Source organism: Dermacentor albipictus, chromosome 8 (assembly GCF_038994185.2).
Source record: "Dermacentor albipictus isolate Rhodes 1998 colony chromosome 8, USDA_Dalb.pri_finalv2, whole genome shotgun sequence".
Taxonomy (NCBI): Eukaryota; Metazoa; Arthropoda; class Arachnida; order Ixodida; family Ixodidae; genus Dermacentor; species Dermacentor albipictus.
In genome coordinates, this window is record NC_091828.1 from 64,130,933 (window position 1) to 64,144,549 (window position 13,617).

Below are 13,617 nucleotides of genomic sequence, written 5' to 3' on the forward strand. Positions count from 1 at the left end.
TACTTCAGCAGAGACAGCAGTCATTGTTTCCGAAGAATGAAAACGCACTTCACCAGAATGTGGCAGCCATTCATTTCTTCACCATTTCTGCCACATCAGTTCAAAGCACTGGTCGAAGCAGCTGTAGAGTCGTGCTACAGTCAGCCACCTCGAACAAAATGGTCGCGTGTGCTCGTCCCGCGCATGTACAACGACACAACAGCAAAGGTACGACACGAGCTGCGAAAAGTACTTGAACATGGAACAAGCACGCTCGCTATTACGAGCGATATCTGGACGTCGCGTACCAATGAGGGGTTTGTAATCCTCACGTGTCATTTTCCTGCGGTGAAGTTCGACATGACAAAGTTGACTTTGAACACGCGACACATGCCGGAGAATGACACGGCTGTGAACATAGCTGCGTCATTGGAGCATCTATGCACCGACTGGGAGATACCAATCGACTGCGTGAAGTACATCGTGACGAACAGCGGCCGCTATATCCAAGCGGCCACAATATCCAAGCGGCTGCAATATCCGAGTGGCTGCCAGGAGACTGGCTTAGCTCCAGCGAGCCTGCTTTGCGCACACTCTGCACCTAGTGATCAGCAATGAAATGTCGTGTACTCCGACAATGAACACACTCTGCAAGGAGGCTAAAGCGATTGTACGGAACTGCAAGCACAGCCCTAATGCACACAAAAGAATGATCGATCTGCAGACGTAGCTGAACAAAGACGTGCTCTATGTTGTGTAGGATGTTGACACAAGATGGAACACTCAGTACCTCATCCTCTCAGGGCTCCTTGAAATCAAGGAGTCTATCAGACTTGAACTCACCTTTTCCGACACGAGCTTAGATACCTTTAACTCTGCAAAGTGAAGAGATGCAGTGGAGTTTTTGGAGGCATCGAGGACCTTATTTGACGCAACTGTGATCTTAGTGCTGGAAAGTACCCCTCATTGTCCTGTCAAATTCTAATTATTTTTGGAATGCTGCATTGCCTCGAAGATTGCAAAGGCAACTCAGCGTTTGCTAGCAATCTCGCAAAATCTGTCAAGACTCGTTTCGCTGAGTGAGAATTTGACGAAGTGGTCAACCTTTTTCTTGATCCAAGCTTTAAGTTCACCAGGCGTCTGGTTAGATTATCTGGCATTGCAACAAGGGAGCTCCGCGCACCTCGCGTAGAACCAAGTGAGGACACTGCCATGCCAGCGTCGTGTCCTGGTGTTCACTGTATGGAGAGCTTTTGACGGTCTAGTGATGAACAAGGAGAACGCTCATTTGGTATCTGCCTGTCAGAGGGAAGTTACACACAATACGGAAAAGCATCTTCTCGAAAAGAGCAAGGATCCTTGTGAGTGGTAGCAGTGCATTGGCCGCTTCACGTACTCGCCCACAAGTACTTCGCCATCGCTGCCACCTCAGTTCCAAGTGAAAGTCTTTTCTACCGTTTGAATTGTTGTCACAGTGCATACAGCGCGTTTACTTTCTGAACATGTTGAGCAGTTAGTTTTCCTTCATGATAATCACTAAAAAGTGCATTACTTGACTGAGAGCATTACTTGTTATTACCTGTGCGCATTAACTGTAATGAGTGTCTTTTTAACCTGCAGCAGCGTTGTAAAATGCAATATTTTTAACAAGCGTTATAAAGCTATTGTTACCACATTTTGCAGCTTTTTATTACCACGTACGTACATATTCGATATTCGATTCGATATTCGAAGACAGCTTTTTGCCTTATTCGTATTCGATTCGTATACGAAAATTTCAATATACGCACATCCCTAATATATATATATATATATATATATATATATAAATATATATATAAATATATATATATATATATATATATATATATATATATATATATATATATATATATATATATATAGGCGCCTGGCAATTTTACTCACCTTTTAGCAAATTCACGGTGACAAACACAAACTGACTTCAACGTGCATTCGCTGAAACAGCGATACAGTTATGGGACGGGGACGTTAATCCTCAATATTAACTTAAAAAGGTGGAGGTTGTACTTACCAAAGTGTGCCCGTATTTCAAACGATACCGGATTGATTCTGGAATTCTGTAAATGATAGGCGGCATTATATAGCATTCGACTCCTGGGGTTTGAGCCTGAATCTCTTGTTCTGTATAAGATATGTGAGCCAGGATCACCAGGACGGTGGGCCGGTAAACGTTCCTTAAAAAAAAACAGCGCTATGAACATTTCACCAACGTTATGTGCAGAAGGAAAGCATGATCATCATTGAGACACAGTTGTCAAATAAAAAAAATGTAGAGCGAAGGCGGAGACAGTATTCGTTTTTCCAAATCACATGTACCTTGCAACAATTCTCGTTTTTCAAACTCTCACAACGTGTTAGTCAATGCTACTTCTTGGCGTAAATAAGCATTCGAACGTTAAACTCGCCAAGTAATGTATGCTATAGAGCATGTAAATGGCTGAAACAAAATAACGTTCAGAGCTTGTGCAGTGATGACAACGATATTTCTTTGCGTACAAAATGCGTTCACATTGGGTTGCAAGCGCTAAACTAATAATATCCATGGCTGCTGTGGTATTTGCCACCAATACTGTGTGAGATCTGATGGAGCTGTTAGCGCTCACCTGCCACACGCCCCCAAAACGCCGTGCCGAAGCCCGAACGCAGAAGACAACACCAACATCTCGAACAAACAGCGCGCAGTAGCCGTCTTCTGCTTTACCTTTCCCCGGAGCATGGGCTTTTGCCTCAGACGGCCAGTAAGATCGTCGCCAAGTCAACCCCAATGGCAGAATCAGCGTATCCCATCGTGCTGCAACAGCCCAGGGAGCCAACGACTTTCCGTGTATCTTCAATTAAACACCCGGATAACTGGATGGAAATATATAAAAGGGTCACTGCATTCCACAACTGGAACATTTACGATAAGCTTCAGCATGTGTACTTCGCCTTAGAAGACGGCCAGGGCATGGTTAGAGAACTGGGAATCAACCCTGACGACTTGGGAACCGTTCCGAAACGGCTTCCCGCAGACGTTGGCGAGCCTCCTGCGCAAGGAGCGAGCGCAAGGGCCACTGGAAACCCGCATGCAGCTGATGAACGAGAGCATTGCGATCTTTACGGAGCAGATGGCTCGCCTCTTCCGACAAGCAGACCCAGACGTGCCAGAAGACAAAAAAACTTGTCCTGATGCGCGGTTTGAGGCAAGAGCCTTTCGTTGGATTGATACGCAACCCGACTAAGACCGTTGTCCAATTTATTTCCGAGGCCTCTACTATTTAGAACACGCTCGATATGCGGACAAGGCAGTATAACCACCGACCGTTCACCATAAACTACACAAACGTTCAATCACTCGGCACCGACGACCTGCGGCAGACCCTCAGAGCGGTCGGTCGCGAGGAATCGCAGACGTGTTTCCCAAGGTCGCAACCTTAAGTGAGCTGAATGCCGACTTCGTCGAAGAAGCGGTTCAGCGATCGCTTGGAGTTCTTGACGTGCAACCACACCCACCGCGGTCGCAGTCGTAAGCAATCAAGTACGCTGCCTTCGTCCGCCATCAAGGTCTTCCTCTGCGCTCGTGCCAGGGCCGCATGACGCCGCGATTCCATCGCCAGACGACGCCACACCACCCACCTGTCGGCTAGCGAAACACCCCGGAGATTACAGACGTTTGGCGTGCCCCCGAATACGGTCGTGCCGCATATAGCGCTGGCGCCCGTACCGCAAAATGGGACTACGAGGATTCGCAGTGAACTATCCGCGCCCGCAGCGAGGGAAGCGCCCTCGTAATATCGCCGACTACCTCACCACCACTCAGTGGAGCCTTCGACGGCAGTCCCATTCACCGCCGCCAGGACGCTACCTGTCGCCGCAACGCTCACATTACACTGGCCCCGCCCGGGACCTGTCCGTATGCCCCTATCCGGAAAACTAAAAGCGGCAGTCGATGTGGTTACGGTTGTTCTACTTCGATGTGACGAAGACCATCAGCCGCCGAAGATGAGGGTCCACGATCCATTTCGACGATGCAGCAACGACACACCGTCATACCGACGAAGCCTGGGAGCTAACAATACGCCGACAAAGCACGAGTTAACGAAGCGAGTTAACGAAGCCGTGATCTGACGACACGGCTTAAATGCACCTGAGGACAGAGAACGAAACACCTCGACGTGCTTCTCCAGGGCAACACAGTGACCGCCTTAGTGGACAAAGGAGCCGATTACTCCGTCATCACTGGAATATTCACAGCTAAGTTGAAGAGCGCCAAGACTGCGTGGGACGGCCCTCATATTCTTACAGCTGGAGGACATCGCATAACATCAGCGGGAACCGGCACGGCAATAATTATAGTCAATGAATGAACCTACCCTGCCACTTCCATTGTCTTCCAACAGTGCTGATGGGACTTAATTCTCGGCATAGGCTTCCTGAACCAACACGGCGCAATCATCGACCTAGGGCTGGAGTCGATAACACTGTCCGCAGACCAAGCCCTACCGACGGAGAGACCTCACAGTCAGCGTGCCTTGAGTGTACTTGAGGACCAAGTCAGCCTCCTGCCTCGCTCCATCGTTGTCATTTTCGTCGGCCACCAAAGACCCGGAGAGTAGAGGGCGTCATCGAAGGACGGAATCCTGCGTGTCTGTGTCGATTAACGTCGGCTGTACAAGATGACGAAAGAAGACGTATACCCCTTCCCAAGCATAGAGGACGCATTGGATCGGCGCTACAACGATAAACTCTTATGGTTTATGGATATCAAGTATGGCTGCTGGCAAATTGAAATCGACGAGAAATGTCGCGAAAAGACCGCCTTCGTCACGCCAGGCGCCCTCTACCGATTCAAGGTAATGCCATTCGGGCTGTGCTCGGCGTCAGCAATGTTCCAGGGCTTGATGGACACCGTGTTAGGGGGAGTAATGTGGCAGACCTGAGGTCATATAACGTAAAGCTATTCTAATATGTTTTTATTCAAATCTCCTGACGTCAAATTCGCTTAACCGCCAACGGAAGCATCAGGCGTTCACCCACAGGGTTGTCTCAGCTGACCAATGGAACACTCTCCTCGTTCATAGGAGGTAAATTTTCTATGCTTGAAAAACGAATAACATTGCCTAAAATGAGCGGCTCGTCTGATCTAACTGGATCGCAAGAGGCGAGGAGCACGCGCAAGTGGAGATGGATTCGATGGGGCCGAGCCAGTGCACTGAAAATCGATAACCTGATGAAGAGGGTGTTGCCGGCGCATTTGATTCGGCCGTTTTCACCTACTTAGCTTACTGTGGATCGTCGACAATCGCGGCGGCATGCAACGAAAGCTTGAAACTGACCATAAAACGGATCCTCAGCAAAATAAAGTGGGCAGAACGAAGTTGTAAACGTGTTGATAGTGCTCGAAAACGTTACGTGGCCACGCAAATTGTTTCATTACACGCAAATAAACCGATGCTTTTCGGTAGGTGCGAGTACCCTTGCCTGGGAGATCGGCGGCAGCAATTTTTTGTGCTTTTCGGGACGGGGCAGCCTGCCGCTATTCAGAAGAAAATTCAATATTGTTCGGCATATTAATACATCTTTAACGCGTATCAGTCACTTCGACGCGGTGGGTTTTTGCGGTTTTGTGACGTCGCGTGACAGGCAGGTGAAGTGGGTGCAGCCCGGCAACTTTTGACCAATAGCCGAGGGCTAATGGCGGAAAGGTGTCGAATCAGAAATAACTTTTTTTTCAGTCAAAACATGCATATTCAGTGTGCATACGTCATATCATATAGGGAGCAATTGCAGCTTTTGTGACGTCGCGTGACAGACAGGTGAAGTGGGGGTGGTCCGAAAATGTTTTTCACCAATCCTGGACGGCTGAGTGCAGAATGGGAATAGAACAGTTTGGAATGATCTTACGTTATAACGCCCATCTTTCTAACTTCGACGACATCGTCATCATCGCGAGAAATTTTGACAATCACCTTAGGTGTCTTAGGACAGCATTAGAGGCTTTCATGTCATCAGGGCTCTTTCTGCAACCGGAAATGTGCTGCTTCTCTTATGATGAGCTTTTCTTCCTGCACCACGTCATCAGCAAATATGGAGTCCGCCCCAACCCGGAGAAGAGAGCTGCCATCGCAAAGTTCCAGCTGCCCATCGACAAGAAGGCAGTCCATGCATTCCTTGGCACGCGTGCCTAATATAGACGCTTTGTCAAGGACTTCTCATGCATCGCTGAGCCGCTGATATATCTAACTAAATATGATGTCCAGTTCACGTTGGAAACGCAGCAGGCCGACGCATTTCAAGAACTGAAACGACGCATGCATTCGCCACCGGTACTTGTACACTGCGACGATGACGCCAATTCAGAAATACCCTCTGATGCCAGTAGCCTACGCATTGATGCCGTTCAATTGTTCAGGAAAAGCGGACTTGAACGGGTGATATCTTACACTAGCCGGTCGGCTATTGAAAGCGGCAGACATTCTACGACCGAAAAGCAATGCCTCGTCAGGATTTGCACTAAAGGAAAATTCCACCCTTACATAAATGGCAGGCCGTTCAATGTAGTCAACCACCATCCCGTGTTGTGTTGGTTAGCTAATTTAAAGACCCTTCAAAATGCCTGGTGCGGTGGAGCTAATACTGCAAGAATATGACATCACTGTTATCTACAAGTCCGGACGAAAGCAATATGATGCCGACTGTTTATCTCGCGCCCTCCACTGACCGCCTCCGCAAGACAACGACGATGACGATGCCTTCATTGGTTATTAAGCAGGAATAGACGTCGAGCTAAAACGCTTCGTCGAGTACTTGGAAGGGCACACCGACGTTGTCTCTAGGCCATTTCTGCGAGAATTATCTTCGTTTTCGCTTCAAAAGAATTTACTCGGAAAGAAGTTCTCACCAGTCCGCGCCAACTGCGCCCTTGTTCCCTGAGCACTGAGTCCAAAAGTACAGCACGCCCTACATGGCGATCCGACCGCTAGGAAACCTTAGATTGTCCAGAAGGCTATGGAGGATACAGGAAATATATTACTGGCCACGCCAGGCTACCGACGTCACCCTTCACGTCAAGACAATTGCAGACGGCCAGCAATGCAAGACGCCACCGACAAGGCTGCCGGGATTACTCCAGCCGATCAAGCCTTCTTACGCCCCGTTTCCGGAGATCGGGTCTGATTTGCTCGGGCCCTTTACGACGTCGCCATCGGGAAACAAGTGTGGCCGCTGACTACCTTACCCGCTACGCCGAAACAAAAGCTCTGCCTAAAGGTACTGCGGCCATTGTAGAAAAATCTTTCGTAGAGAACATCCTGCCGCGACATGATGCGCCTGAAGTCCACATTAATGGCAGTGGAACGGCTTTTACTGCTGATCTTAGTTAACCCATCCTGCAGTGAACCCAGACAAATCACCGGAGGACCACTTCATGAATACCACCCACAGACGGATTGCCTAACGGAATGACCGAACAAGAAGCTCGTTGAAAAGCCAGCTCTGTACGTCGACGCCAAACGCAACAAATGGGAAGCCGTGCTTCCGTATGTCATCTCTACTTACAATACCTTAGTGCACAAAAGAACACAAGGCACTCTGTTAAACTAGTTTACAGAAGGAACCTGACGACGACTCTCGACGCCATGCTGCCGCAAGTCGCCGACTACGCAAATATTAACGTTGCCGCCTATCCCTTACGCGCTAAAGAAGTATGAGAGCTCGCCGGCCTACGTACCAAGAAGCAGCAAAAGGCGGACAGCCGGAACTGAAATGATCGACGGTGATACGTAGAATACCAGCGCGGCGGCCGTGTTTGGGTTTGGACCTTGATACGCAGACGGGGACTCAGTGAGAGACTGTTGCGATGCTATTTGAGACCCTACAAGATCATCCTACTCATTGCCGCATTTGAGTATGAGGTCATGCCAGACAGCACTTAGCTATCACAGCGGTGTCACTCAAGACCCTAAATAGTCCATGTTGTGTGACTTAAGCTGTTATCTTTATGAAATATGAAGACGCCAAATAAACCGACACACACAAGAGAAGAGAACGGGACAGGGTGCCACTCGCAACTTGTGTGTCGGTTTACTAGGCGTCATCATATTTTATAATGAACAGCTACCAACTAGCCCAACAAGAAGTGCTATTAAGCTGTTATACCAGCGCTAACAAACTTTTGGACTGTGCAAAGCGGAGTTTTAGACTTTCTTTTTTTTGACTGCGTTACTTTGGACTTTGTTTCTTTGTTTGATTGCTATGTTTGTTTAATGCATGTCATTTTGTTTTACGCGGTCCTATTGGTAGCATCGAGGCGATGGTTTTTGAGAGGGAGACATTGAACCGCGTACTTGTTGATCTTTATCGGGTGATGTTTATCTTTATCAGTTTTTCACCGTCTAATAAATCTAATGAATGTTATCTCTTAGTGCGTGACGCGCACGTATGTATCGCAAGTTTCTCGAATGTTATCGGTGTCTGTTGTCACTAAAATTATGTAATCTGATCGTATGTCCGACATGAATTGTGCAGAGTTTTCTGGAAGACACGTGGGCAGCAGCGATTGCTCTAGAACCTTCGATGACGTATGCGTGAAAGCTGACGCCCTTGACCGGCAGATCACATTTTTGACGATCGCCAACTGTTTGCCGCTATCGTTGTGCTTCTAGTGTGACTCGCCTTTCTGGGCCCAGGTTGGCCATATAAATGGTAGTTACATTATTCACAGTATTGCTACTGTGTTCTTTGCCACCACAACTACGTGGCATTGTTATCATGATCCCAAATTACAAGGCTTCAGCGAATTTCTTGACAGAGTCAGCAGGACAAAACTGTATTAGAGTTTGGTAAACATGCAGTTGGCAGCACTTCATAGCGAACGTGTGAATGCTAGGCTCATGCCTTCTGGAGATATCACGGTGATCGGTCTTTCTCTTTAGACCTCAGCGATATACATAGACTGTAGATTACGAAATTGTTACATGATTTTTGGATACCCCTCTCATGTTAGCCAAATAAGACATAACACTAGAATTCTCATTATTTACTGAAATGAAAAAGTACTGATGATTGGAGGTTTTAAAATTACAATGAGTTTTGGTACTGGCCACATGGTACGCTTGGGTCTCCGCTCATTAGAGGCTGGCTGCCTACCTAAGCGGTGGGCTGTGCTTGTTGCCACTTAGTACTGTAAATCGGGGCAAATTCCGAGCAGAACGCACTTATCGCATATTTATCCAACAGTCTCATATCACTACTTCATGTATTTTTAAGGTAGCAATAGTGATAGATTCTGGACGAATACAACAACGAGTGTAACCTTTCAGGCACAGCGACCGACCATAACGATGCTGTTTTAAAATTGACTGTGTCTAAAACTGGAATGCGATACTTATAAAAATTTCGGCGATATTACATACATTTCTACGTGCTGTCCGAAGCTACTACAATTTGAGAAAATAAAACATTGCTTTGCACGTACCGCACAATCTCTGCAGGATGTTACCAATGAAGATGACAATAGACGCACAGTTAATGCGCAAATTTTGAGCCCTCGTAAATGTTCCGTCAGCACTACCATGTTTTTATTGAAGGTGTTGAAAATCGTGAATTGGGCCAATGACATAAACGCATCCTATAATTACCTTTCTTTCACTGTTCCTTTCGGACGCGTGCCACAATATGTTGCAAGCTCATTATGCTTCTGTTGAGCGAAATTTCAGCGAAGGCAGGATAGGAAATGCAAAATTGTGCAATAGAAGGATTTTCTCCCTTTAAATACCCCTTTAAGATTGTCGTTTATATTTGCGCATGCATCACCGTCATTGGTGCTTAGGGCATTTCTGCTGGGATATTTGGAAACTCAGATGTCTTTCTTAAGAAATTATCAATTACGTGTTGTCGTCTTATCTGAAAGCTACAGTATTCTGCCTCATAAATAATTATTTGTTGTCAACTCAAGCCATTACTTCTGATGTGTTTGATGCACTTCATTGCGATGAAGTTAAAAGTATTAGAACAGTTCCAGCGAGAGTTGCGGACACTTCGAAGACCATAATTGACATGTCTAACTTCAATGCTCACGAATCTTTTTCTGGTGCAATTACTGCACTTCTAAATTTTCAGATGTCTGACTTTTCCTTTGTACCAATTCAGGCAGCTCGACTTACCCTGATTAAGCTAATTAAAGTGTACGGTAAGATTGACGATGGAAGTCTATGCAGATGTAGAAGCAGATTACGTTTGTAAATCGCATGACACGCTGTTATTTCACCTAAAGAATTTACAGAACAATGCTTTTCAGAATGACGTTCTGAAGAAATACAAGAAATCAAGGAATCTATGGACAGTACCGGTACTCTACAGAATAATAATCTAAAATATAATCAAATGCATGCCGCTTTCACGAAACAGCATATCCAGAACTTCTTCGCGAATGCGAGTATGTGCAAAATAAGCTGGGATCTCACATCAAAGAAGCGCAGAATCAGCTTTACCTAAACAAGTTCTGGAAATAAAGAAGCTCCAAAGAAACCTAAACCATAGTCTATTACTTATTAAGTACCAAAAGCAAAACTTCAATAATGTACCTGAATATTCACTGCGTTGATTGCACAGAAAATAATTAGAAAACAAATTTATTACACGTCTCTTTACATCTGCAGGAGCAAACTGCTCTGATACAGGGACAAGGACCGTATCTATAAATTAAGCTCCACCAACTCAAGCTGAGTTTTCATAGCTCCTTGTAGCAAAATTGAAAATTTCAGCTCGCTTTTTTCCTTCGCAACGCCGAGCCTTTGAATTTGTTTATATTTTCATTTGGGCTAATCAGGGAATATCTGAAGTCATTGATAACCACGCACTGATAATATCAACAGTAGACCTAAGACGCGAATTTTGATTTCTGAACCTAAAGTAACACGTGTCTGAGGGATATTTAAAAATGGCGGACTTAGCGAAAATACTTATTACATACGATCTCAGTCGAATCACTTTTTCCTAAAGTCGCCGAGAAGCATATAAGCAGTAGCGTCATTAATTACGGTGACATGTGCCAAATTTACGTTTATCATAAATATGGGTTCTTTAGCAGCCATGGAGCTTCATCTACAAGACGTTCCATGGAGAATATAGAAAATATGTTTTTCCTATTACAAATATTTTCTACATCTTCACAAGGCATATGACTCCATCAGTCATGAGATTCGTTCAGCAAAGATGTATGGTATTAGGGGATTATCGTTGCATTTATTGAGTAGTTATCTCAACCAGACCATTCAGCATATTTCTGTAAATGATTTTTGTCTGATCCTGGGCACATTGTTGCTGCTGTTGCCCAGTAATGAATTTTGAGTACAGTCCTGCCAATACTCTGCGAAATGCAATAGTTAGCATACATCACGCCAATCACATAACAATTTCTGCAGACTAGACAAAGGTCTCCCTAACCATGCACAACCTGTGTGTCTATATTAAAAATGAAGAAAAGCTTTTGTACAAAAATGAGGGACACCAAGGGTGGTTCCCTGCCCCAAAAGGCCAAGTACACAATATGCAGGTACATAAGAAAGAAGTAAAAGCAGTAATATTCCAAACATTTTGACAACACTACTTTCACACATTGCACACACAATTATAACACTAAAAAGAAAATGGGCACAGGTCACAATATGTTCAAAATGTATGAAACACGGCAGTTCATTACATATGACCAGAACTCGGCCGTTGGTCTTTCTCGATTCAAAAAAAACAATAATTCAGCGACCATGGAAATTGAGATTGTTGAACAGTTACACTTTTGTATGCCTGTTCAATATAGCAGGGTTTTCATTAAACAAATTCATAATCCCATAATTTATAGCTCTTTTTCATGATTTGTTCGTGCACTTACTTCAACTATGTCCGTTTTATGCAAGTCATGACGATTGTTCCTGCTTAGGAACTGACGACGAAAAACACTATGGTGTCGCAGTATTTAACTTGACACACGCACACTGAGTGCCTAATTTTACAAAGAAGGCAGAAATGTGGAATTCTATGCTTAAACAGAAAAGCCGATATCCATCTGATCTGCACAGTTGAGCAGTTTAATTATTTCCTATGTAAAGCACAAAGTTTATCCTTATACCTTACAATATGCATTCTGCACACCAACACGCAAAAATTGTGATGGGAATAAATGCGAGTAAACAACAATTTTATCTTTTGCCTAGTTCGCAGGAAATAACCTAAACAGTTAAGCATGTTGGTGACTTGCGACTTTTATTCTGGTGTTTACATGCCATGACCTGCTTGAGTCCCTTAAGAAAAAGGACGTCTAAAAAGGAATAATTAACAAGATAAAGTGATGAGTCATTGTATTTATGGTTGTCCTGAGTAATCAATTATATTGCTCTTACGAAAAAATGACTCATTTTTTGCACTGCCTTTTAGTATGAGAGAGGAGACGCATAACTGGTCAGAATCTGTTGTTTCATGTCTCTTCGAGTCCCTCCATATTAGCCCAAACGGAGGAGACACTTGCGGTCATCAGCACACATATCTAGCTCACCAGTAGGAAGAATATTAATATCATTCAAATACACTAAAAACAATAGGGGCCTAATGCATATCCTTGGGGTTGACCATATTTAACTGGGCTACTTTCAGAACGAACAAAATCGATACAAACATATTGCAGTCGATTGCGTAGATAACTTGGGATAAGGTTCTGTGCCCAAACGGCAAGTTGGGCCAGTTAGTTGGGATTCATAGTAAGGTTTCTTACAGCGCAACACAAGATAAGTATTTCAGTATGCAGTAATTGCAGAGTTTGCTATCATTATATAGTGCTTTATTACTTAATTCTATGATGCCGTTTCCTGCGTGCTGTACATTGATATCCTGATGTACCATTTTTGTCATGTCATTTTTGCGTTTTTTTTTCTCTTTTTCTCTTTCATTGTATTGTATAGCATAATACTGTTTATTCGATGCCATAAGCTGCTTACATTGATGTATGTAACCCCCCCACTGTAATGCCTAAATGGCGCTGTGGGTATGAGAGTAAATAAATAAATAAATAAAGACAAGGACAACAGAAGGTATGAAACGAACAGACTGCATGGTGTCATCGTTTTTCACCTTCTGTTGTTCTTGTGTTGTGTTGCGCTGTAACAAACTTTACTAAGGTTCTGTGCTTTTCCTTCAAACCATTCACTTCGAGCTTCTGTAGGAAATTACCGCGTTTGATTGCATCAAATGCCCTTTAAAACTTATACATATTTATTGCAACTCTAAATAACATTTTTCAATGTTTCTGATGGTTTGATTTTAATTTATCACTAAAGACGTTTTTTTTTAATGGCCCTTTTTGAGTCCGGATTGCTGTTCTACTACATTCTTGGCTAGTAAGAAATATAATAAGTTGAATGTGCAAGTCCATTACAGAAACCTTAGAGGGAAGTGATAGCAGAGATACTGATGTGTACTGAAGCAATTTGTTGTGTTGTACACCTCTGTGAAGTTACGCGAGAAATTTTTAGGCTTTTGGTGTAGACACCAGATGACACCATTACTTTGAGAATATAGTTTAGTTGCATGGCAATTTCATACGCAACAACCTTATTCAGTGAACATTTT

The 13,617-nt window shown here is 44.4% G+C and overlaps 1 protein-coding gene across 16 annotated transcripts in view; it reads right to left on the minus strand.

Moving 5' to 3' along the window:
- Window positions 1-13,617, minus strand: part of LOC135914302 (uncharacterized) — an 89,913-nt gene that overhangs the window by 31,773 nt on the left and 44,523 nt on the right. For 12 of the 16 annotated variants that reach the window (XR_011507957.1, XM_070523533.1, XM_070523529.1 and 9 more), the window contains one exon: window positions 2,033-2,195. Coding sequence is in view for 14 of the 16 variants with exons in the window: in XM_070523533.1 (XP_070379634.1) it covers window positions 2,033-2,195 (163 nt within the window). In the remaining 2 variants the exon portion in view is untranslated. Of the gene's footprint in view, window positions 1-1,905; window positions 1,957-2,032; window positions 2,196-13,617 lie in introns of all 16 variants that reach the window. The other 4 variants (XR_011507958.1, XM_070523536.1, XM_070523527.1 and 1 more) reach the window with 2 other exon arrangements.